We start from the raw sequence: 26849 nt of genomic DNA on the forward strand, positions 1-26849 counted from the left end.
CAAAGCATTTTTTAAGATCTAAACAAATTTAATGCCCTACTACAGGGGCGGAGCTAGTGGGGGCAATTATCCCCACACACACTTTGATACACACCTATATTTTCAACTAATTACATGCCCCATTTGTCTCCACTCACTCACCTCTCTTCCCACCCCACCCCACCCCACCCCACCCCACCACTAAATTTTTTGTTGATGACATTGCCTCTTGATAGAGCCTTCTAATATATTAATTGGGTGGAAACTTAAATATCATTTTCTTCAACTTCTAACAAAAAACCTTTGAATTTCTCCTTAAAACCATTCATCTTCAAGTTCTTTAACTATACAACTAACCATAGTTTGCCCTTACTACAAGAAAATCCTGACTCTACCCCTGCCCTACTACATTGGTACATAAGAATTAAAAGAATGATATTTGTTTAATTGATGAGGGAAAAATCACAGAGAAATACCAATACTTATTGATTTTATTCTAGAAATAATATAGATTTACTAACATAATAAGAATTCAAATCTTACTAATGGTCGTGAGTTCACATATTGGTATCCAAAAACATGATCTGATGCCACATGATTGTAGAGGATGAAATTTTAAGAATTTTAAAAAATAAAATTCAAAAAATAATTACTTTCCACCGTTGAATAAAAATTTTAAGTTTTGGGAGTTTGGTAGCCGTCCATTTTCTATACCTTGGATCAAACTCACAAAATATTATTTTTTCTTATTTATTATTTTTTAATTTGAATATTTCGATGAAATATAAAAGGCTTATGTATTGGATTGCCGATGTCCTATTATATGTGGGCCAACAAGTCTTAGTAATTTTTAAAATCGTACTAAGTTAGTAAGGAAGTTGTTTTCTCTGTAGGAACGTAAAAGAGGCAAAAAGAACTCTAGAGTCGCGATCGAGAACGTTGTCCTCTTAGTGGCAAAGTTTTGATTGGATTTAAACACGTATGGCTGCGTGCACGGCTTACTTAGGAGTACAATGTCTTTTAAAGATCAACTAAAATTTGCCACGTAGACACCATACAATTTTATAGGAAAAGGACACTGCACACATGACTCTCTTTTACATAGTTAACGTGGCATCGATGAAGACCGTTTTAGATTGCGACTCGAAAGGAAAATCACGTCGATATCGTTTACCTTTTAACCGGGCGTTGCCATATCAATATTTAAAAAAAATATTTTTAATTATTATTATTTTTTAAAATGTAAGAAAAGTAATTAAGGTAATTTTGACGTACCCCTATTTTTTTGTGAATATTAGAGATAGGCTTGTGTTTTTAATAAGTTGACATGAGATATAACTTACTTTTAAAATGACAAAAATACCCTTTAATGTTCTTTGCAATTAACGTGAATTGATGGCTGAATATCTTTGTACGATAGCAATCTTAAAAAGGTGAAACTACGTTTTCTGATTTCACAAGTTACTAAAGTGATCATTTATACAAGGAAGTTGCTATTGACACCCAATTTCTAATTATTACATACCAATTTCTTAAATTATTTATTGCATCCGAATAAAAGATTAAAATACTCTTCAAACATTATAAAGGATGAACTCAAATTATAATTTTAATATTACAAAAATTTATAACACTCAATTCAAATAGTTCCCATCATTGTCGACAATTATCATTAGGCTCATATAAAAATCCTAGACACAAAAAAAAAAAAAAAAAAAAAAACAAAAAACAAAATCTAGGAAAAAAAAAACAAATTCGAGAACTCTCAGTGGCACCCCAACTTTAACTTATTCTCAATCATATATTTTTATATTCTTTGTTTTTAATTGGGGTGTGGTAAGTAAATGTTGGAATGCCCAATTGCCAATCTCTCTTATACAATGTTGTACCAATATCACATCGCCTATGGAACGAATGCTCTAAATATTAAGTTAGAGAAAGTATGTAAATATATTAAATAAATAAAATAATAGATATTAGATTAAGATTACACGGTCAAGATCTAATTTTTTTCTCAAAAAATTCAGGAATTTTGAATTCAATTTTGATTGGGTAGAAATAAAAATTCAATTGACTAGATCAAACCATCATTTTTTTGGATGAGTCAATAAAACTCAGTCGAATCAATCAATTTTGTGTATTTTTTATAAAATAGATAATTTTGAGTAACTTTTAACCAACATTTTATCAAATAATTATAATTTTTTTAAGGGTGGATTAGAAGATGTTTGGTCATGAGATCAATTTTTTTAATATATATATTACTCAAAATTAACTATTTTACCAAAAAAATACAAAAAATTGGTTGATTCAATCAAGTTAATTTTAAAAAATCCATTTAACTTGGTTTGTAATTCTCTTATTCTTATAATCAACATTTTATCAAATAATTGCATTTTTTTTTATAGGAGGATTAGAAGATATTTAGTCACTAGATCAATTTTTTTAAAATATATATAAGTTACTCAAAATTAACTATTTTATTAAAAAATACAAAAAGTCGGATGCTTCGACAAAGATTTATTGACTTATCCAAGGAAATATGGCTCGATCAAGTCAATTCAATTTATATTTTTAACTAATCAAAATTTAATTCAAACATTTTGAAATTTTTTGAGAAAAAAAAAAAAAAAGATCTTGACCATATAATCCTAATCTAATATCTATTATTTTAAATATATTTTTATAGATATAATATATTTACATACTTTTTATAACTTAATATTTAAATCATTCATTCCATATGTGATGTGATAATGGTATAACATTGTATAAGAGAGATTGGCAGTTTGGCACTCCAACATTTACTTACCACACCCCAATTACAAACAAAGAATATAAGTATATGATCGAGAATAAGTAAAGGTTGGGGTGGGGTGCCACTGGGAGTTTTCAAATTTATTTTCTCCTAAATTTTGATTTTTTGTGTCTAGGATTTTTATATGGGCCTAATCATAATTGTAGACAATGACTGTAATTGTTTGAATTGAATGTTATAAATTTTTGTAATATTGAAATTATAATTTAAATTCTAGTCTTGTAATGTTTGAAGAATGTCTTTTAATCTTTCATTGGGGTGCAATAAATAATTTAAGAAATTGGTATGCAATAATTAGGAGTTGAGCGTAAATAGCAACTTTCTTGTATTAGAGGGTATTTTTGTCATTTTAAAAGTAAATTAAATCTCTCATTAACTCCATAATTTGTCTTTATACGCGAAAGTAAGGAAGTCAAAGGGTGCATGTCAACTTATTGAAAGTATAGGTATATCTCTAATATTCACTAAAAGACAGGGGTATGCCAAAATTATCCAAATAATTATGGAGAAAGAGAATAATACTTAGATCGCATTTTGGATAAATCCCTCTTAGAAACTTCTAAGATGGAAATTTCTTCCATTTTATTTTAATTCAAATCTTATCCGTTTACATGTTGGAATTGTAAGATTTTTTATTTATTTAAAAGAAAAATAAGATCTCCCAATATCCAAAGAATGTTTTAGTTTCCCAAAAAGAAGAAACTCTTAAATCTCATCACCTTATACACGTTGAAGTTAACTAATTAAGATTAAAAGATAAAAATAAAAAAGGGTAAATTACACTTTGAACCCCTATAATTTCGTATAATATCATTTTAAACCTCTAATATTTTGATACTTATACTTACCTCTCTTATAATTATCTAAGGGGTTCACTTATCTGCCAAATTTTTGTCAACTTAACAGTTAAATTTATTTTATAAAAACGATTTTGCCTTTTCTTTATTTGCAATGCTCACAATGAGGAATTTTATTTGTTTTTTTTAAATTTATCTTTTAATAAAAAAAATATAAAATAAGAGGGCAACACTACGAGTGAAAGGGTAGGTAAATGCAATTATCAAAACATTAAAGGGTCAAAATAGAATTATTATGCCAAACTACACAGGATTAAAGTGTAATTTACCCAAATAAAAAACAGCTCCAATTCACCAATATTTTATAATTCTTCAAATGTGTGAAAATAAAAATAAAATAAAAATAAAAAATCAATAAACACAGTCTTTCACTTTGGAATTAGGAAACTTAAAAAAATAATAATAGTATCTCCCAATATTTAGTTAAAAAAAAAAAAATACAAATTCTTAAAACTTATCCCCCTCCCCCCTCCTACTAGTTGAAACTAATTCAGATTAAAAAATAAACATAAAAAATAATTCAAATCCACCATATATACATATATATATTAAATCCTTCCAACTTGTGGAACCCACAAAAAAGAATTCAATAAATAATACATCATACACATATTACAAAGTAGAGATTTGTCAAATAATAATAATAATAATAATAATAATAATAATAATAATAATAATAATAAACCCTTGACAAGTTCCAACCATTGAATTTTTTTTCAATTTTATTTAATTAAATCCTCAAGTCCTTTACCCTGCTACAAAGTGGAATTGGGAGGTTTAAAAAAATAAAAAATAATTGATAAGATCTCCAAAGACTTAAAAAGTGTTAGTTTCAAAAAAAAAAAAAAAAAAAAGAAAAATCTTAAAGCTCATCCTCTCCTAAACGATGAAACTAACTAGTTAATATTAAAAAATAAAAATAAAACAAAAAATAACTCAAAAATAAAAAAATATAAAACAACTCAAAAAAGAAAAGAAGAAGGAGAAAAAGTGAGCAAAATAGAAAAAATAATCCAATAAAAAATGAGAAAAACTTGAATATAAAATCTTAATTAGTAATTTTGCATCTCAAAAAATGAAATAAAATAAAATAAAATTTAAATAATTTTCATTATTTAAATAGATAATTATTATTTATAATGATATATTAAATATAGAAAAGACCTCATTTTGAGATTTCGCCTTAGGCCTCAACTTATATTTAGCTGGCCCTGCATCTGAGTGTAATTTACAATTATCAGTTGGAGTGAAAGAAGATTTTTGCTCGAAGTGATCTATTAGCCAGGATCAAATTAAGATTTTCAGGCTAGATTCGGGCCGGGCCATTTAAGGCCCAATCCAAACACGGCCCATTCTTACCTATCATCCATCAAACTTTCATTTGGCATCTATACTTCGAGTAATAGTTGGGCTAGATGATCATAATCAACAATTCTATTTGTACTGTGAAAGGGATTGGCTTCTGATCAGACGGTGCAGGATGGTTTCCTGGGTGGACCATGTGTACGGTAGAGCACGAAGTACACAGGTCTTCGAGCCCTTAGCGGACACAAAAATCTAGCCCCTCTTTATCCGAATATTAGCGGAATTACCGTAAACCTTGGTATACCGTCATCCCGAGTTTAAGACCATTTAGATTTTCCTAAAGATTCATCTATAAGAATATAAAATAAATCGAAGGGTGGAAAACTTAAGATGACAGTATACTGTAGTTTAGGTATAACTTTACTCCCCCACTATATAAAGAGGGGGTATCCCTTACTTGCTCTTTAGTTTTCCATTATTTTCTCTTTTCTTTCTTTCTGCGTTCGATACTCGCTTTTTTCTTTCTTCTCTGCGAAACTGTACGGACGAAGAAGATCGAATTAGAAGAGATGAAGGTTTTCGTGAAGACTTTGAAGGGCACTCACTTCGAGATCGAAGTGAAACCCGAAGACAAGGTAATTTGAAATTTGTTTTTCGTTACTTCGAGAATCAGTGCAGATTTTTTTTAATACTATTTTTGAATTTAATTAGGGTTTCATATGGTCTGATGTTGCTAGTGATTCAAATTAGGGTTTTTATTCTTTTATGTCTTTATTTCCCCCTTATAGCATGCTTTATGCTATTTTGTTTGATAATTTTAGGTTTTTGATGCATAATTTTGAGTTTTTGGTGTTTTAATTTCATAATTGCATGGTGACTTGATAATTTATGGTCTAATTGATTATAAAGTTGGCTCCTTTTTTTGTGAAATTTGTGTTATTATTATTATTTTTTTATCTAAATAAAGTTTTGGTAATATTGAAGAATCAATGCAATTGGGGTAGAACATTAAGTGGATTTTATAGTGTTGTGGCGGTCCCAGTATTATATGGTTTTGAGATTCTCTATGGTCCATGATTTAATCCTTGCAACCCATAATTCTTTAGCTCATCAAACTCTTGCTTCATTAAAGATAGAATATGTTTTAGCTTCCTTCTCTGTTGGATCGTTTCTCTGATGTAAAAGTATCACTTGGAACTTGTTTTGGTGAAGTAAGTAAATAACTCGGTTCTTGCAATACTATGTCTTAAATGTCGTAATCTACTATTTCTTTGAATTTTTACAAAAAATCATAAAATTCTCTGAATAAGGGATGAGCTGATTAAATAGTTGAATCGACGAATTAATCATTAAATTAGCAATTAATCACTGAATATGATAACATTTTTATCCTTCGTCATCTACCTCTTACATCTTCAACATTCAAATCTCAAGAACAAGATAGGGTTTTAGGGTTGAAGATGATTGGTGTTGGTAATCAAACCGAAAAATCATCTGTATATCTCCCGACTTTTTCGTATTTTTTGAACTTCTAGTCCATGAGAAATCTGCAATCCTTGTGACTCATTCGTTTTTGTAGCTCCACAAACTTTCACTTTATTATAGATTGGAATCATTTTGTTAGCTTCTTTGATTCTCTGATGCTAACTTGTTTTATGAAGTAAAAAAAACTCTGATCTTGTTGTAGTGTCTGTCTTAGGCTTTGTACAATCACAGCTTCCCTTGAAAAAATCTTTCCTTCACTCATGGGAAGGTCTTCACATCAACCCTCGTCACAGTTGGGTCAAACTATTAAGTAATAAGGCATCTGTGGCTTAACTTGATGTTCTATTTGTTTACTGGCTCAATCAACTTCATAAGGTCGGGTGTGGTTCTTTTTGTGGGTGTGATTTTTCAACTGTCTTTGTAGTGACAGCGTTTCCTGACTGTCACCATCTGTGACAATAGTATATAGTTCATTGCAACATTTGATTGTTGTTCGAAATATGCTTTCTCTTCCAGTCTTTCTCCCCTTGTTGAGGTTGAATTGTCCACATCTTTTCGGGTTTTTTACTTTTGAGTTGTTCAGGAGTCAAGCACAACGTGTTCTAGCTCTTTAGCTTTTCTTACTTTTCACTATTCCTTTCCCTTTGGGTTCAACGAATTCAAGCTAGTTTTTTTTTCCCTTACTGCTTTGGTTTCTGCACAGGGACTTTTGTTGGCTATGTCAGTTCTAACTTTGTGAATATTTTATCTAGGTTGCTGATGTGAAACAAATTATAGAAACAGTTCAAGGCTCAGATGTTTACCCAGCTGCACAACAAATGCTCATCCACCAGGGGAAAGTTCTTAAAGATGCCTCAACATTGGATGAAAATAAGGTTTCTGAAAAAAGCTTTCTTGTCATTATGTTGACAAAGGTATGTTTCGCTGTATTATTTTTATGTATCTTTTTATTATATCTTATATTTTGTTTGGAGTTAGAATGGAGAAGGATGCATTGTAATACTCATAGTCACCAAGTCGGGGTTGGGAAGAAGTCAGCAAAGGGAAAATTCTGTAAAATTGAGAAACATCAGAAGAAATCCGGGAAAAAATCGAGCTAGGGTTAGGCTATGTAATTGTTCTTATTAGCGGATGAAGTCCCATATTAAATTTCTATGATAAATCACCAATTCCCATATTGATATCATTCATGCATCCACAACAAGTAATCACAGATCCACAACCTATTCAAGGCTTATACTATTCAAAATATGTAAAAGATTACAATCATGAGTCCAAATTATGATTTATTAACTGATTAAAACCATCAAATCAATGTCATCCTCATTTGCATCCTTATCATTTTATGCATTATTCATGATTTAATCATGAAGTTTGTAAAAATCTTGTCTTATTAAAAGAAATCGTGATTAAATCAGTGAAGAAAACATTCATGATTTAATCACGATTTTTTCATTAAGTTGGAGACCTTGGTGGCTATGTTAATAAGAGGTAGCGTGATTTTTCATTGCTGGATTTATTATTGAGGTGGTTTTAGACCCCATAGCCCAGTTGGTTGGCATGTTGCAATGCAACTTTGAGGTCCAATTTACCTACCACCCTTATCAATAGAATTTTCTAGGTGGACGTGATAGAGTTAACAAAGAAGTGCCAAGAAAGAAAGACAGAGGAAGTCTTTAGCATTGGATACTCCAATTCATGTGTTTCACTAACCCAATTTACAGTAATGATTTACATTTCTCCTTCGAGAGAATTGTTAGTCATGATTCAAGTCATATGATCTGCAATTTGAATCCTACTATTTACGTTTGAGACATTATGTTCCTTCTATTTGCTATCGAGTCGTGTTTCCTACTATAATTTAAAATCTTAACCTAGTCAATTTAAATTTCATGGATGAATCATTTCAGATAAAAAAATCTTCTATCTGAATCTTGTGAATTGTGATGCATGTATAATTCATGGTTCAATGATTTTATCATGTCTTACAATTTGAATAAAAAACATGACACCCATTTTCAAGTGAAAACAATGACAGCTTTATTTATTTATTTATTTTTTGCTTTTGCTAATCCCGGTGCAAGAAAAGAAAATTTATTATTTATCAAAAAAAAAAAAAAAAAAGAAAAAGAAAAAGAAAAAGAAAAAGAAAAAGAAAATTTGTTGGTGATTTAATAATTACCTAACATTGCTGAAAATGGATGACAAGAAATGCCTATAAATGCTCAGAATTCAAGAGACTAGAAATTTGGACTAATGGTGATACATAGAAACTTAGGTTTTAGGTAATGTAACCTATTTAGGTACAAATTTTCTAGGGGTGGATGGAAAATATAATTGTTAAATTATCTTGAGGCATAACTGTGTTTGATGAGAAAATTTTCAGAGTTTTTGGTACTTTGGTGACACCAATGCTCTATTCTTTAATTGAGAAACTACTAGCAAATTGGTTGTTTGATTTTCCTTGTTATATGTCTGGCTATGACTGTGGTTCTTGAATGTATGTTAATCATCAATTCTATTTAGTTTTAGTTCAAAATATGATTTAGCTTACAGCTTTATAATATTTAAATATCCTTTTACTAATGACTGTATGTGACTTGCTTAAATGATTTTAGAATAAGGGCTCATCTAGTGGAGCATCAAACACAACAACGGCACCCACAAATCCTGTAAGTAAGGGATTTTTATTTTACAGTCCCGAAATCATCTTACTGCCTACGCTTTTATTCTTCTAGTTTCCTTTATCATCACTTGGATCAAGCGAACGTGTGATTGTAAAACATTAAATTTTAAGAGAGATGATTCTGATTTTTTCCCATTAAGGCTGCAAGTGATTTTTAACAAGACAAATCTGTTTGCTACATTTAGTCCCTTATTCTTGACAAATTGACGCCCGGGATTACTATTACTTCAGCAGTTTGGTCAGCTTTCAGCTGCACATCAGTGGTCCTAGTGACACTTGTATTTGACTGGATCATAAAAATTGCACCAAACTGGTTTCACATAACCCCTAAGGGGACACATTTCCTTGTTTGGACGTGTTATGTCATTTATTGCGCCATATCATGCATTTAGACTCATTTGGAGGCCTTACTTGGGTGGTTAAGCTTGCCAAACACAGGCCATAAGTATTTTCATCCATTTTCCATCTTAGGGAAAGCTGTGTGGAACTCACTTTGTTCGTTTAAGTAAGCACAATTGGCTAAATATCATCTATCAACTGATCTCTTAGGTGTTGTCATCCAAGAAAACATGTTGCATTGAACCATGTGTATACCCATCACTAATTTAATAATATTAATGTCTCTATTACCAATTACCTGTAGATGGAATATTCTTATCATAAAAGCATAGAAGTTAATTTTGAAGAGTACACTGGTAAGTGGCAAGAAATAAATCTGGTGCCATTGTATACGTTTCGGAGATGCAATACATGGTGTACCTTCAACCTAGTTTCTAATTCAACAACTTTCTCATTCTCTACAGCTTCTTCTATTTTCATGTCATGTTGAAAGTGTTTCAGTTATGTATATTATAAGTATTTTTTTTCAATCATTTTTGGAAATTCATTTACGGATACTTGTTAATATAACAGGTATGGACCGATTTATCCAACTACCTAGGTATTCCCTGATTGGACCCAAAGCACCAGGTTGCACTCGACATTGCACCTAATAATGATATCATACCCTGTTACATACCAGCGAGGATGACCATACTTAGAATTTGAACCAGGATAAACATATATAGAATTTCTCTATCCACACATATACATGTTGTATTCAGTGTAATTTTTTTAGCAACTTAGATATGATGCAAGTAGTTTGTTTTCTAGACTACGATATTATCTGTTAAATCTTCATACTGAGCTTGCTTCTTAAGTCTTGAAGTCCAGATTTATTGTCTAAATGTAGAAGCTGCAGTGCTTGGCATTTGCATGTTCCAGAAGTGAAAAAAATCTTGTTTCTGTGTTTTATTTGTCTTCATGTTCACGAACGTGATGCTGCCTACTCCAATTGATACGTCAAGTTCAATAATTCATGAGTTTGAGTTGAGTTTCTGTTCAAATCAATCTAACAAATCTGCTTCTGTATGTAGGCCCCACCCACAAGCGCATCAGCTCCTTCTTTAGCTCCAGCATCTACAACACCTCAAGCTCCTGAAGCAACCTTGGCACCGTGAGTTCGAGTTTTTGACCACGTTTCCTTTTTTTCAGTTGTGTTTGTTACAACATGTATTAAAGTACTGTCATACCCTAGGGTTCATATATGGCAAATATTCTGTTGTGTTGGTTAATTTTCAGGCCACCATCTGTCCCTGCTCCCGCTGTTGCTGCTCCTGCCCCTGCTCCTGCTCCTGCTCCTGCTCCCGCTGTTGCTGCCCCTGCCCCTGCTCCTGCTCCTGATGTTGCAGCTTCGTAAGTAGTTCTCTGCTTGAATTTTAATATATGCTAAATTGTTTAAAATATTTAGAAAATACCCTTCCTTCTAATATTGCCTCTATCGGCTCTACATTTAATTATGTATTCACAAGTAACTTATTTATAATATTGTTTTTGTTAATGTTTTGTTAAAGCAGCACAGAATCAGATGTCTACGGTCAAGCAGCATCAAATCTTGTTGCAGGAAGTAATTTCGAGGGAACCATTCAACAAATTCTTGATATGGGAGGAGGGAATTGGGACAGGGATACTGTAGTCCGTGCTCTACGTGCTGCTTTCAACAACCCAGAGAGAGCTGTTGAATATTTATATTCGGTAAGTCTGTTCCTCTCTGTTTGATTCCTTTATTATTTGTTGTTTACCTGAGAAGTGAATTTGGCCTGTAGCTTGGGGTACTTGTAAATACATGTAAAAAATTTGCACGATGAAATGGTATGAAAGAAATAGGTGGTTATCAATATGCTGATATGAGAAATATGATGAATGGCTTTGGATGGTGCCTTCTGCTGAAAAATTTGTGCCAACATCGTTTTGATGACGAGGAAATATGCATGAAAGACATTTATTGTTTATTAGTTTAGTTATTTCTTTTCTTGTAATTGTTGTTTAAGATATTCATTGTTATTAAATGCGTAATATCTTTATTATAGATGAAATAGGTTTGGAGACCTGTTTGTCCAGATCTTTGTAAACCTATAATGACCATAGGGGAGAATGACAACGAGCATCTTAATTAAATGGATATCACATGTATAGTTTTTACGAGATAGGATGACATTACATATAATTGAATTAGTCCATTTTAATCTCCCATGTGGATGTATTATTATATATTGATCACAATCAAAAAGAGATGCTTTGTAAAATATCAACAGATCTATTTTATCATGAATTGATTGTCCCTAGGCCTGAACAGTTTGTTTCTTACTATGTGCACATGGTAGCTACTTCAATTTACCTGGCAATAATGCCATTGTTTCATCTTGTATGAATGTTCCATTACTATTTGGGTTATTACATTGTACTTGAGTGAGCACGTATCCATCAAGGGATCCTGCACATTATATAGGAGATCATATCCAATTCATAATTTCCCCTTGTCAATTGGTAATACAAATCTGAGATCGGTGGTATTTAATAAAAGAGCTTTACAAATTGTCAAAGAATATGATATATTGTTGGAATGTGTTTTCCAACAAGCTGAAGAGTTGGAGATGGCCCTATAATACATTTCCTAAGGCCTTCCGAGGGATATTGTATGATGGTATGGAATGGTGCTCGTTGTAATTTTATAAACTTATAGGGGTTTAATTCTAATTAATTTACAAGGGTTCTAGTCAAAATCAGATACCTTTTTTAGTTAAATGAATATACCAGAGTTTATCTTTACACAGAGATGATGAATGAGATAGTTTATGAGGTTGGAACTCAAAAGTGGGGTCCCATGCCCCTCTAGGTGAAGTCCTACCTTATTCGACGTAAGCCTGGTGAGATGATCAATCACTCTATATTGACTTTGAGAAGGAAGGCTGGGGGTGTGTATTTCTTTGGAGGTGGCCTAGATATGATTTTGTGCCTAGTTCAATCAATAGAGACAAAAGTAACCATACTTTTCAGTAACCTCATCCTTGGATCAATATATGAAGATATAAAAAGATCACGTCTAAATCTTTTTGCCTTCAGTTATGAATTTTTTGAAAATCAAATCCATCAATAACTGCACTTTTTAGTAGTATTGTTTCCAATTGTTTAGGCTCATTAAGCATGGTTTGTTGCATCTTAAAGAGTTTAACAATTGATTGTTGAAAAACTTAAATCTTTTGTTTGATGCGATGCTATGGATGTAGTTACATATTTTTTTTCCTCTGGCCTAAAACAGTGGCTTCTTTTATTTTATTTTTCTTTAAATAAGCTTATCTGGTTAGGACTTACAAATATGTTAAGCAATGAGCACTCATATCCAAACACTCATTTTGGACATTTGGATTACAGATATTCCAAATATGATTGCAAACTGTGATTGCACTTCATCTAATTTTTATTATTTACTCATACTCAATTATCCTTTTTTTTTTTCCTGTTATTTCAGGGTATCCCCGAGCAAGCAGAGATTCCACCAGTTGCTGCCCAACCTCCTACGAGTGGGCAAGCTGTAAACCCCCCTCCCATCCAGGGTACACAACCAGCACGGCCAGCAGTTCCTGCCAGTGGACCTAACGCAAACCCCTTAGATCTCTTTCCACAGGTAGGTTCCGTGCGATATTTATTTTCAACTTCGTAGTACCTTCAGCTCATAGTGAACCCTGTTCTGCCAACAGGGTCTTCCTAGTATGGGATCTGGTGCTGGTGCAGGCACGTTGGATTTTCTACGCAACAGTCAACAGGTATACCTCATCTGTTCTATGTGGTTTTGAAATTATCTTTTTAACAGATCACCTGAGAGTTTTAACTTCTTTTATCTCTGTAGTTCCAAGCTTTGCGAACTATGGTGCAAGCGAATCCCCAAATCTTGCAGGTTTCATTTTAATCACTTTTTAAGATTTTCCTTATACCTTTGTGTCTTTCTCTGAGGACTCATATTCTTTCCTGTTACAGCCTATGCTTCAAGAGCTTGGAAAGCAAAATCCAAACCTAATGAGGCTCATTCAAGAGCATCAAGCCGACTTCCTTCGCCTGATCAATGAACCCGTTGAAGGAGGCGAGGGGTGAGATGTGTCTTCCATACTGTTGCATATGTATTGTTTGAAGTAATATTTGGGGATATATTTGGTGCTAATTTTGCTTGTTAATGTGTATCAGGAACGTACTGGGACAGCTGGCCTCAGCAATGCCACAAGCAGTGACAGTTACGCCTGAGGAGCGTGAAGCAATTGAACGTGTAAGTTTCTCTATACCCCATTTTGATTTCTGTTTGCCATTGCAGCTTCTCCCTCGTTTTTTTATTCATTTTGATTCAGAATTTCCTATTTTCTCTATTTATTTCCTTATTTGGTATCTCTGATTATAACTTCACTAATTGGGCAATGGCACTCGTCTTTGATTGGTTTTAACTAATAGCTCGTTAAGGTTTTAATAATTGTAAGTGGTTGTTTCATCATCATGAATGAATGATTTCATTCGTTCATATGACTCTGAACATTCCACCATTACTATTCTTGTTATTACTGGTCAATTTAGAAGTAGGGTTGGGATCCGTAGACTCATGGAAGGGGAGCTCTTATGTTCATTCATAATCATAACCACGTAAACATGATTCCATGAAATCTAACGGTTGAGACTAGATATGTATCTTGAGAATCCATCAAATATCCCTATAATTTATTTTGACCATGGAATTTCATGTTTACAGTCAAAGATTTTTAGTGAACATATTAGTTCAATTTCCACGAGTCTCGTATCCCCATCCCCACCTCTTAGAAGTATAGTTACTTGTAAATTTGTTAAAAAAATAAATTAAAGTATAGTTGTGGCTGGTTTTGATTTGATACTGTGTTTTTGGCAGCTTGAGGCAATGGGATTTAATCGAGCAATTGTACTGGAGGTGTTCTTTGCTTGCAACAAAAACGAGGAGTTGGCTGCGAACTATCTTCTAGATCACATTCACGAGTTTGAGGAATGATGCAAAGCTGATCAACAAAACTAGTATCTCTGATTTCTCTCCTTTAGTTTCCTTCTCTGTTTCGATCCATTGTTAGAAGTTGTTGGTAGTGTGGATCATCTGGAGTTTTAAAAAGGAGGATATTTAGGTGTTTTTTTTTTTTTTCTTTTTTCCTTGTCTTGTTATTTTCTCTTTTGGTTTCTTTCTTTGAAGACTGGTATTGGGAATCCATCCATCCATCCATCTATAAACAACAACTGTTTATAATGATTTCCACCAAAAACCCTTTTGTCTGGTGGTGATGCACAGCAGTTAGTAAAACATTATTGCATTTGAAGTTAAAAAAAAAAAAGGAACTTATTCCTATTATATAGAAATATCTGGTTCTCTAAAATCACACTATAAATAGAGAATCTACTTAGTCATATTAATTGGGAAAATTAAGAATTTTTATATTACCTTAATCCATCTGAAGGAGGATAGTTGCTTAGTTGTGCGGTGTGCTGTCTTCTTTTTGAGGCATTGATGAAAAGATGGTTGTGGTGATGGCATTATTAATGCCAGTTGCTGGTGGTGGTGGTGAAGAGACATGAGTGAAGTTTAATTAAATTTTTTATGTGTTTAGTTTTACTGGGCAGACCCTAAATTCGAATGGGTGATTAAGACATGCTCTCTTGACCTAGGTCTACTACTTTGAGACCAGCAAATGACCTAAATGCCATCAACTTAAGCCTGAAATGGATCGGCGTGCAGGTTACCAGTTTTTTTTTTTTTTCCGGCAGCGTGCCTTTCCCACTTGTATACATCCATCCTATCGAGGCCAGAGCCTCCTCAACAGGAACTTCTACTTCTTTTTCGGCCAAAGGAGTGATTAAGACTATGTATTTTTAAACAGGTTTATCTCAATTATTATATAAATATTTTTAGGAAAATTAATAACTTTCAGTAGATTCAAGTTTTAACCCAAAAACCAGTTTAAACATTGAGATAATAATGTTAGAGAACTTATATTAGCACACCAACTTTAATTTCAAAAAGATTGGAGAGCTGCAAGTGTCAATAATGTTTATGTCAAAAATAGAAAACCAAGTAGTTGAATCGGTCGTCTAGGACAAAATTATCAAAATATCAGATGATGGATGATTCATATTGACATCTCAGCTGGTCAACTTTGAGGCAAGTTATCTCGGTTATGACTCGTCACAGAACATTTTTGATTGAAACCATTGCACGCAGCATGTCACCTCATCCGCTTGGTAGATCACAAATGGCTAATCTCAGAGGTTAGTTTATTTGAAGAACTTTCAAGTTATTATGCTCAACAATCTCCAAAAAAGGTCATAGCAACTCTTGCCTTGAATAAAACTTAAAAAACAGAACTCACGTACAACAAAAACATGGGACATTCAAAGACACTACAAAAGTTACTGCAAGTTCCTCAGCCTCACTCTATTAAAGATAGAAACTCTTTCATGGCTTTTCATCCAACAAGAAAATGGCGTAAGGCCCGAGATCAACATATCAACAAATCACTGTCGATACAAACCCAGATTGCCATCTTCTACAATGTCAGGCTCTCAGGGTTCTCAATGATCTTTGCGAATGTCTGAAGGAATGATGCCAAATCAGCACCATAAACTATTCGGTGATCAGCCGTAACATTCACCTGCAAAAGATTGGCATGCCAATTAAGGATCAGGCCCCCCAGTGAAGAAAAAAAAAAAAATAATAATAAATATACAAAATTGGTTCTTGAATTCAAAGCAAGTTTTTAGTTGATCTCTTTGGTTATGTATGATTGTAGAGAGGTCTCTGGTAAACTGGTTTTCCCAGCGAAAATGCTCACACCCACTTTCTTGGGGGTAATAATTTTATATGGACCCTCTGCAGGAAAAGTATGAGTTATAATGCCACATCATTTGTTCTGGCCAATCCTCCTTACATTTTCAAATTCTTAAGACACGTCAAGATCATACACGTTGTGAAGTTTCATGGAGTCAATTTTCCAACTGATGCGCACAAGTTGATGTCAAATATTATTTTCAAGACTAATAATCATGTATCATAAAGAACAAAATGGAATCTTAGTTTAAATATACTAAAAAACAAACATTCAAAGTACTCCAATTGTAGTTTATCACGTAGAGAAACTTCAAGACTATTAAGCATAACATAAAGAGCAAAATGAAATCTTCGTTTAAAATATGCTCAGAATGAAAGATTCAAAATACTCCAATTGTAGTCTATCAGAGTTGATTTTTATTTTCTTTCTTTAGGCAGCTGCGGGTGTAGTACATGAGAGGTTGTGAAGGACTTGATTTATTGTGGAGAGAACAACTATTTCCAAGACAATAACAATGCATATCAGCTAACAAATACAAGTAAAATCACAGCAATCAAGTTTGTACAAGTGCAACTTGTATTGGAAACCAAGATTTTTTCTTAGTATGCTTCCTACTTTAAAGTAATTTGGTTCTACGGCTATGGTTGGCTTGATAAAGTAAGTTCTAGTAAACAATCAGGAGATGGGTACAAAAACACAGATTTCCTACATATTAGTATTCTTTCTAGGGATTCGTACACTTTTTTTTTTTTTTTCTTCCTATGGATACATTTTTCTTGGGAATCCCTAGTATCCCGACCATCAGTTGATGGGTTGAGGCTAGTGAATTTCCAATTTCAAAACAGATCTTGGATACAAGGAAAAGTTGCAAAAAGGCTCTTTAGATTATCCAGTCTCATAGGCTTCTCATGGCTGCTCTTGAGGGAAACTATTTGTCAAACTAGCTATGTCATATCTGGAGGGTTCAATTTTCAACCCAATTTTCCATTTTAGGGAACTAATAGGATGGGCTGTAGAAAGCCACAAACGTTTGGTACATAACCAGATGAAAGTGGGTCTTTAGATTTAGATCCACATCTGTGGCATTTCCATCCATAGACTTTACCACCGTCCAGACATTCTTGGACAATACAGTTCACTCTCAGAAATTAGTATCTAGGGACTTGGCTTTGACACTTCTATAAGTTTCCACCCAAGAAGAAGTTTCAAGGATTTCAAAATGAAAAACTTTTTTAGGGATTATATTTCATCTAAGAAAAGGGTTTCCTATTTGGTGCACTTAAGAGAGAGAGAGAGAGAGAGAGAGAGAGAGAGAGATTTGAAACATGAAACTGACGAGTTAACTAAATAATGTGTAATTTTCCCCTCAATTTCCATTTATTGAGATATATACGACGAAATTGATTTTTTTCCAATATTCTAAAATCTCTCAAAGAAAATTAAAAACCAATTTCATAGAAATAATATAAATCTTAGATAATTGTGATATAGGAAAACTATATGCTTACAAGGCAAACAAGCCTACTTTTTCATGCATCCCACATCTCAAAAGGAATATATAAATGTTACTTTCATAAATAAGAAAAAAGGAAAATTGTGATTATGGATGAGAAACTTTTTGAGATTACACTTTTACTGAAGTTGGACAATTGTTTCAATACTCTAATTCTTTTTGGCTAATCCTTAATACCTATGATGTTGATGTATCTGTTATTACTGAACAACCTGTATTAGCTACTATTTTTTTTCCTGAGATCGAGAAAAAAATAAAATAAAATCTCATAAAAGCCATTCACTAACAATAAATGCATCAAAATCATATGCATCTTTTACGAGATATTGTTACCATTCCTGCATTGTGTACTTATGTTAGTGCACCTCAGGGGAAAAAGAGTCTTTTCTGTGTGAGTATTTAAAACAGCCAAAGAGGGTAATAAACGTTTCTCAAAATCAGTGCACATTAATGTGTTTAGAGCCACAACTGATATCTCTAATCCATTATCTTGTTCACGATACACTGCTGCTGCTGGCCACGATTACTTTTCACATCGAATCAACCTTCTCCTAGTAAGTTGAATCATCCTTATAACTTCCAATCTTCTTCAACCAATCCACCTGTTTCTGCCATTCTCTCATTTCTTCTCCTCATATTACTCTTATTGTTCATCTTCTCTTTACTTCAGATTTTTTTTTTCCTTTTGTGTAATCATTTCTAGTACTCTCTTGTTTATTATTGATGCCTTATCTTCTTCACAAATCACACCTGCTGCTACCATTACACCTTATGCCACATCTGTAAGTGACGAACTTTCAAAACATAACTGATCTAGTTTCAGTTTGTTTCGACCAAACTCTCTTTTATGGAAAAGTCAATTCTCTCTCATTCCAAAAGTTATGATTTACTTAAATATGATAATGGAACCTTTCAATCTCCACCAAATTTTCTTATAGAGTGTTTGGGAACCGCTTCCAATGCTTTATGCCTCCAACAATAATTTAAGGTTTGAAATTTGGGTTCGGTAACGACTCGGCTTCCCGCTTCCCGCAAAACACAGATGCTGAAAATGAACCAACAGCTGAAGCTGACTAGACCAACTTCCTGCTTCCAGCGTTTGCGGGAATCTGACGGACCTTAATGTCACATACTTTTGAACGAGAATGCCCTTACTTTTTTAGTTAATGACTAAAATATACTTAGACTTTCACATGATATTAAATTAATGGCTTTGATTGAAATGTGGGGCACAATTCCGATGTAATAACGGTTGCCTACTTAACGTTTTGGGCCAACGTTTAATAAGTGTTTTCTAGGAAACAATTTTTTTTTAATATTTTGGTAGTTATATTAAAAGTTTTGGGCCTTTTGGACATTGATTTTAATATCATAGATATCCATAGGTATTTTAGTCATTAACTAAAAAAAGTACTGGTATTCTCATCCGAAAAACAATAACTTTAAGTTCAATCAGATTCCCGCAAATGCTGGAAGCAAGAAGTTGACCTGGGCAACTTCTGCTTTTGGCCCATTTTTAGCTTTTGCATTTGAAGGGAAGAAGAAAATCGAGCTGTTAACAAACCAAAATCTAAAACCCTAAAGCACTTTTATGGGTTCAAAAGCGTGGGAAACAACTCCTAAACTTGTTCCCAAACTTACCAATATAATCACCAAAATGTCCAATGGAGAAAGCACTTCCTAAACAGTCATTAGCATCAAATTTTGCAATTGCGATTTTTTACAGAAGTGATTCAAAGAGAAGTGCTTCTTTGTTGGACGCGTTGCTGCCCTAAACAAGGACTTAATTGCAAAGATGGTGACTCCCCCCCCCCCCCCCCCCCTCTCTCTCTCTCTCTCTCTCTCTCTCTCACCCTCCCAATCATCAATTCTAAGTACATTCGGTGCCATCGAATTGATCAAATCATTTTGAGTTAGCTTAATGCCACTCAACCTCAACCTATTCTTGCCCAAGTGATTGGTTTGCAATCCTCATGTGAGGAATGAGTAGTTCTTGAATCCCGATGAATCCCTTTCTTTTCTCATTCCAATGCTCATGTTCCCCAACTTTGTTTTCAACTCCAAACTATCAAAAAAGATTCCTCTTCCTAACTAGAACACAATCAAGAAGCAAGATTTAACGAATTTTGCAACAATCAAGAATCGATATTATAAATATATAAATAAAAATTCATTTTTTTTAATTTACTAGTAAATGCATTCCTCAATACTTGTTAAACATGCAAACATAATAAACTATAATGAAATTTCAAATAAAAGATTATAAAAATATTATTTTTGGAATTATCATAAGAATTACAATTTTTTCCAAGTTTTTCCCTTTTTAATTTATTTTTTAATGGAAAAAAATGCTTTTGCTGATATGTGACAGCATATGCTATTGTGCCATCACATATGCACGAAGATATATGCCTGATCACACAGCATAACATATGCGATTTAAAAACATTGAACAATACTTTTTTTTACTGGTTCCAAACCTAACTAGTACCACAGGAAAGGGAAATAAAATTTCCTTTATTCAAGCAAGTGTCAAGCAAATAACTGATATATAAAACCTGCAAGCTGGAACCACAAACAAATCTAAGCATTTCATCGGTCACAACTCTAATCATAGAGGCTACAAGTGCCTTGAGCCAACCTCCCATTGAGTTTATATTGGTTATCATGTTGCATTAGATAAAGCATATTTTCCATTTCATGATTATATTCTCAACCACCTCCACCAAAGCTTCTTGTTAGGGTTTCGACTAGAGTACACCATAGTTTGTATTTGCTACGAGCTTGCCACAATTCTACTCCATCAGGTGTTTCTCCATTAACAACACCTTATATTAACCACCCCTTAGTGTTTCAGTCATCGTCTTTACTACTATTCAATGGAACCTTGATTGACTATTCTGTCTTTCGCAACAGCTGACACAAGTACTGACTAGACTTCTTATGATCATATTCTGGGCAATTTCTTTTTTTTTTTTTTTGGGACTAAGTTAAAGCAATTTCATTCAAAAGAGTGCTAGAGATGACCAACAAACATACAACCAGAGCAACAAAACAACTGAAGAATAAGTAACTACACTAAATTAATTCTACAAATCCAATCTGTCTTCCCACGAAATCTTCAAAGAAGACACCTTTAAACTCCTGAAAACCTTGCTCCAGAAGAACAAAAGTATCATGATGGACAAAATAGTCCTGAACCGAATTTCATTCTCTTTCCAGCACCCAACAATTTCTTCCCTTCTAATACCCAAACAGACAGCAAACAGGGCTATGTTCCATAACAACCTCTTAGAAGAACCAAAAGCAACACCCGATGAATCCCATGGCTGAAATAAATGCTCCATAGAAAGTGGAAAGTACCCACAAATACCAAACAAAGACAGGAAGTGCCCCCAAACTTGCCTTCATTCTCTTTCCAGCACCCAACAATTTCTTTCCTTCAAATACCCAAACAGACAGCAAACAGGGCTATGTTCCATAACACTCTCTTAGAAGAACTAAAAGCAACACCCCATGAATCCCATGGCTGAAATAAATGCTCGTGGAAAGCACCCACAAATACCAAACAAAGAATAGGGCCAAAAAAAATGTGGTTAGCAGATTCTCCATCTGATATACATATCTGGCAATAATTTGTGCCCCCAAAACCCTCTTTGAGTGATCTGGTCCAAATTAAGAATCCTTCCTAGCACTGCTTTCCAAATGAAAAAAACAACCTTGGTCAGAACCCTAGGATCCCATATAGCCCCCACAAGAAAGGGTTAAAAGATAATCTGCAACAAGGGAATGTAGAAGGATCTAACCGAGAATAATACAATCCAATTTTCCCTGTACATTCTGACATCTTTACCTTCATGAGACAAAGGCGCTTCATCAATACACAACACTATTCTAGCAACCGAATGAACTTCCCAGTCATTGAAGTATCTCTTGAAGCCCTAGTCCTAAGACACCACATTATCATCCCTCAACAAAAATGCCGCATTTGACAACCCCTTTTTTGACAAGCATACAAATCCGGGAACTAATCCATCAAAGGAGAATCCCTACACCAACAATCTTCCCAAAATTGGATTCTTTGTCCAAACTCAAACTCTAAACGTATACGGCCAAGCCTAAGTTTAATTTGTCTTTTAAGGGGCGGTTTAGTAACTTTAATTTGTCTTTTATTTAAGTTTATTAGATTTGAAAAATTAGGAGAGAGAATGTTAAGAAATTAGGTTTTTTATTTGGAATTTTAGTTTGATTAGGATTCTTAGTTTATTTTCTTTATATAGATTATATTAGGATTTTTGAATGAATAATGAATAAAAATAAAGCTTGAGCTTGATCTTCCCAACAATGGGTGTGGAGTGAGGCCATTTTGAAGTGAGTCCAATATAACATTCTTTTCTTCTAATCTTTATTTTTATTTTTTATTCTTTTGTTTTTCTTGATTTTCTTTTAGTTCATTGTTCTTAATTTTCTAGAATTCTTAATTCTTGAAACTCCTTTATTAAATTCTTGATTCTTTAAATATACAAATCTCAATCCTCAATTCTTTCCCATTTCCTTTAACCTTTATCCAACCCCAACCAAAATATTGTAATTGTAAAATTTTGCACGATTGTGGTCATAATTGCAAAACATCAAAATTAAACCCTACAACCCAAATCATTTTGGGTTTACTCTATTGTCGTCCAAATCCTTAACCAATCTAATGTGGAATGCAAGTGATGATGATAATTACTACAATTTTATTTCGCTAGTGGCGAAATCTTCCCAGCCGAGGAAAATTGATGGGGACATCAAATCGTGAAGAGTAGATTCTATTTCTTATTTAGATTTCTATTTTAGGGATTTAATTTTATGTTTTTTGGGTTTATTTTCATGTTTTATTGGTCCATGGTCTTAGTATAATATTTATCGGCAATTTAGTAACTTTAATTTGTCTTTTATTTAAGTTTATTAGGGTTGAAAAATTAGAAGAGAGAAAGTTTCGAAAATTAGGTTTATTTATTTGGTATTTTAGTTTGACTAGGATTCTTGATTTATTTTCTTTATATAGATAGTATTGGATTTTTTTTTTTTATATTAATGAACAATGATGAAGAATAATGAATAAAAAGAAAGCTTGAGCTTGATCTTTCCATCAATGGGTGTGGTGTGAGGCCATTTTGGAGTGAGTCTAATATCTTTTTTTTTAATTTATCGATATCTCTTTCTTCTTCTAATTTTTTTTTTTCTTGATTTTCTTGATTTCTTGAATCCATCAAGAATCATTTTCTTGATTTTCTTACAGTCTTTTGTTCTTGATTCTTGATTCTTGATTTTTGAAACCCTTTTCTTGATTCTTGAAACTTATAAACCTACAAACCTACAACCCTTAATCCTTTCTCCATTTTCTTTAACCCTTATTTTATTAATCTCTTTTCTAAATCTTAATCCTTAACCCTTTTCTCTATCTTACAATAATTTAAATAAAATTTTCATTTTTTACCTTTTGGGTTTACCTATCCTAACCTAAATCGCAAACCCAATTTCAGATCCTTAATCCTTATCCAAAATCCCCAATCTCCCTAAACCCCCACATTTTCTTATCTCCCCTCATCGTCCTGCATCACAATCCCAAACCAATTCCCTAACCCCCTTATTTTCCCCTTCTTCCTTCGCCGTCTTACATCATAATGTACTCTAGATCAATGATTAAATGGAATTCTACTTTCAAATTTGATCTTGTATATTTCTTTAGGAGATAAGATTGTCATCCTTTTCTTTGGAATCCAAGAGAACAATTTTAGCTAACAATACTTTTTTCTTCCCATCCACCATGCCACACGTATCCTTGCTCCAGATAATGAGCTTATCCTTGAGAGCTTTAAGTTTGCCTAAGAACTAATAGCTAGCTCTATCAGAAAACAAGAAAGACCCCAACTAATCACCAAATAAATCTTTGAAATCGGGACACTGTGACATCATCTTCAAACCAAAAGAGCGAGGAGACCATATTCCAAAGCAAGGGGAACATGATCTAAAGCAGGTCTAGGGAAAGCCAACTGAGAGATGGGAAACACTCTTCCCTTGAGTAAAAAACCAAATATCCGTCTAAGTTGTGCCTGACTTTTGGACCAAGAAAAGTTGCCCTTCCCATATGGCAGATCTAAGTAACAGTAGTCACTAGTTGAGAGGCAACTTCTCTTCAATGATATTTCCACACTAATGATGAATTTAGAAATGCAACTAATTGACATGCTAACCAAGACTAAGAAAAATAAATGGGCTTTTATTTTATAGATTACAATGGGCAAGCTAGGGGAGATCAACACTTCTACAATAAGGGTGAATCAACTAAAATATATTTTTCAAAGATGAAATAGTAGCAATGCAGTTTTATTAACAGAAGTTCTATTTAGCATTTCTTTCTTTCTTTTTACCCTTGTAAAAGGTGAAATTGAGGTAAAACTTATAATAATGTAATCAGACCATACCGTTGGAGATTAGAGAGGGTTGGATGTATTTGTTCACACTTTAAAATTTCTTTTTCCTCTCGATAGAAGAGATGCTAATGAGTAGAAATCAAAAGGCCCATGACTAGAAACAATTTGATAAGTACAACTATGCAGTCAAAGCCAACCAATTTTAGTTCCTTTAGAAATCAAGTCCTCGATGGTCCCAATTTTCATAAGATAATCAACAATGGTGGCAATTGATTTCATATAATTTTTATCTGCGTGTGTGAGTGCAAAATGATTTAGATTTTATTTTTTAATATTCTAACCTAAACCTAACCATCATGAAAATAACCTATCACACAAAACAAAAAACGAAAAACCCAATCTTACCAGCATTTTACTCTTCACGCTGAAGAATCCAGATGCATCTGCCACAACTGTAGGCTTTGATGCTCCTACAGCCATAATAGCCCCCTGAACATAGTTTGAAGTTTCCATCATTAAGTGAAGAATTCATAAAGTGTAAGATAATCTCATAAATGATGAAAGTTAGAGACACTAGAGAATGTCACTCACTTGGCCTGGTGGAAGAATAGCATCAAATCTGTCCACCCCAAACATGCCCAAATTAGACAGAGTGAATGTTCCTGCGTGCACGATAAATGAGATTCAGTTTCGAAAAAACCCAACAAAATCCGCAAAAAAGAATTACTTGAAATATTTTTAAATTTAAAATTACCTGAATTATATTCATGGGGCTGAAGTTGCTTTGCCCGAGCTTTATCTACCAGTTCTTTCCATCTTTGAGACAACAAATAAAGATCCAACTACACCACCACCAACAAAAATTCCCAACCAAGACTTACTCAAAACAGGATCATTTGAAAAATCAAACAAAACTAGTTTTTCATTAATGCAAATTGTAGAAAAACGATAAACTCAATCTTATTAAATGCAGACCTTATCTGCATCCTGTAAAACAGGAGTAATGAGCCCACCATTGATCGCCACCGCTACAGCAATATTTATACTACCGTTATAAGTAAAACTCTTCCCATCTTTACAACTCGCATTCACAACCGGATGTTGTGCGAGTGCCATTGCTGCAGCTTTCGCCAACAACGCAGTCATCGTCACCCCCTTAGGCTTCACCTGAAATTATCAAATTCATCTAATTCAAAACCCCAAATCCTATAAAACAGATTCAAATTTAACCAAAAACCAATAAAAATTGTACCTTTTCATAGAGAGAATCAAGAGCGTTAGTCATTACTGGGTACCCAACACGAAATGTTGGCACCGATAGGCTTTCTACCATGTTCTTCGACACTGCAGATTGCATCGTTGTGAAAGGAACAACAGTTGAACCAGGAATTTCAGGAAGAGAAGCCGAAGCCGAGGGTTTCGGAGAAGCAGCAACGGAGGGCTTCGGAGAAACTACATTGGGGACACTCACACTACTCTTAGAAGGAGAAATTCCGGCAGCAGCTTCGATATCCGCTGGAGTTATCCGACCGAAAGATCCGGACCCAATTACCGATCCAATATCAATTTTATGCTGTTTCGCAAGCTTTTTCGCGAATGGGGTCGCAACTATCTTTCTTGGCCCTTCGGAAACTGTCGGAGAAGCGGTTTTCGGGGAAGATGGCAATGGAGGTGAAGCAGAAGCAGAAGCAGGAGGCGGTGGCGGAGGCGGAGGAGGAGAAGAATCGGTTTTTGAAGCTTTGGCTTTAGCTTCTGCGACTTCGTCTTCGGTTTCTGCAAGTAATCCAATTGGGGCACCAACAGGAGCGGTTTCGCCTTCACCGACAACAATTGCGGCGAGAATTCCATCGTAGAATGTTTCGACATCCATATCGGCTTTATCGGATTCGACAACAACGACACTTTCACCTTTGGAGAGGATATCTCCTTCAGATTTTACCCAAGAAACGATCTTGCCTTCAGTCATGGTGGAGCTAAGAGCAGGCATGAAGATCTCTCTGATTTTGGATTGTACGGTTGAGATCTTGCGATGGGGTTTGATGGGGAATGAGATTGAGGATGGCAATAGGAGGCCATTGGAGAAGGATGAAGAGAAGGATATTGTTGCTATGGTGGTTGGGGAAACCCTAGAAAGGAGAAGAGACGCCATTAATGGATCTTCGACTCTGTTTTTCTCTCTTGCTTTCTATTTCTCTGGTTCTGTTTCTTTGGCGAAAATGAGAGATTAAAAGTTGGTTTTAGAGGCATTAAGAAATTAGAATAGAGATAGAGAGAAGTGACGGAGAAGACGAGGTGACGTACATTGTTCGTATCGCCAAAGTTGTGTGAGTTAGGAAAAGGGTTGGTTACCCAATTGGACTTTTTACGTGTCAATTGCATGGTTTAGATGGATTGGATCGGTCGATCCAATAAGGATTAATGGAAATTGGACATTTTTTGTGCCATTTACGGTTGAGATAGGAGTAGATGTCAATGGATCGGATGGAATTAGATTATAAACTGATCCAATAAACAATTTTGTAACTTAAATAAGAAATACAATTAATATAAATAAAAATTTCATATTTAAATAAGAAATAATTAAAAAA

General features: G+C 33.8%; 2 protein-coding genes across 4 annotated transcripts; one reads left to right on the forward strand and one right to left on the reverse strand.

Moving 5' to 3' along the window:
- Nucleotides 1-5418: 5418 nt before the first annotated feature.
- LOC147394501 (ubiquitin receptor RAD23d-like) lies at nt 5419-14769 on the forward strand. 2 transcript variants are annotated; one of them, XM_086453898.1, is made up of 13 exons: nt 5419-5594; nt 7197-7358; nt 9063-9116; nt 10546-10625; nt 10751-10773; nt 10804-10864; nt 11026-11203; nt 12978-13133; nt 13207-13272; nt 13356-13403; nt 13484-13593; nt 13688-13766; nt 14391-14769. In XM_086453898.1, the coding sequence occupies exons 1-13, from the start codon at nt 5529-5531 to the stop codon at nt 14505-14507; spliced, it is 1200 nt and encodes a 399-aa protein (XP_086310024.1). In that variant the 5' UTR covers nt 5419-5528; the 3' UTR covers nt 14508-14769. The 2 variants fall into 2 exon arrangements, with proteins under 2 accessions (XP_086310024.1, XP_086310023.1); XM_086453897.1 differs by having other exon boundaries at nt 10751-10864.
- A 1044-nt stretch (nt 14770-15813) lies between these two features.
- Nucleotides 15814-26588, reverse strand: LTA2 (2-oxoacid dehydrogenases acyltransferase family protein). Of its 2 annotated transcripts, none has more exons than XR_015181443.1 (6): nt 25514-26588; nt 25237-25428; nt 25016-25103; nt 24853-24880; nt 24667-24750; nt 15814-16152 (listed from the first exon to the last, which is right to left on the reverse strand). XR_015181443.1 is itself a non-coding variant. In XM_086453896.1 (6 exons), exons 1-6 carry the CDS (start codon nt 26408-26410, stop codon nt 16048-16050), a joined length of 1437 nt encoding a protein of 478 aa, XP_086310022.1. In that variant the 5' UTR covers nt 26411-26588; the 3' UTR covers nt 15814-16047. The 2 variants fall into 2 exon arrangements, 1 of the variants encoding a protein (XP_086310022.1); XM_086453896.1 differs by having other exon boundaries at nt 24853-24923.
- Nucleotides 26589-26849: the final 261 nt, after the last annotated feature.

The sequence above is a fragment of the Akebia trifoliata genome, chromosome 9, assembly GCF_017979445.1.
Source record: "Akebia trifoliata isolate Shusen 1 chromosome 9, ASM1797944v1, whole genome shotgun sequence".
Lineage (NCBI taxonomy): Eukaryota > Viridiplantae > Streptophyta > Magnoliopsida > Ranunculales > Lardizabalaceae > Akebia > Akebia trifoliata.

Bases quoted from the DNA above. Each gene is read 5' to 3' on its own strand.
- LOC147394501 (XM_086453897.1), top strand. From the start codon at position 5,529: ATGAAGGTTTTCGTGAAGACTTTGAAGGGCACTCACTTCGAGATCGAA. The intron at 13,404-13,483 runs GTTTCATTTTAA...TTCCTGTTACAG, and splicing joins CGAATCCCCAAATCTTGCAG to CCTATGCTTCAAGAGCTTGG. The intron at 13,594-13,687 runs GTGAGATGTGTC...AATGTGTATCAG, and splicing joins CCCGTTGAAGGAGGCGAGGG to GAACGTACTGGGACAGCTGG.
- LTA2 (XM_086453896.1), bottom strand. From the start codon at position 26,410: ATGGCGTCTCTTCTCCTTTCTAGGGTTTCCCCAACCACCATAGCAACA. The intron at 24,924-25,015 runs GTAATTTTAAAT...TCGTGCACGCAG, and splicing joins GCCCCATGAATATAATTCAG to GAACATTCACTCTGTCTAAT. The intron at 16,153-24,666 runs GTAAGATTGGGT...AATCTTTTGCAG, and splicing joins GCGTGAAGAGTAAAATGCTG to GTGAATGTTACGGCTGATCA.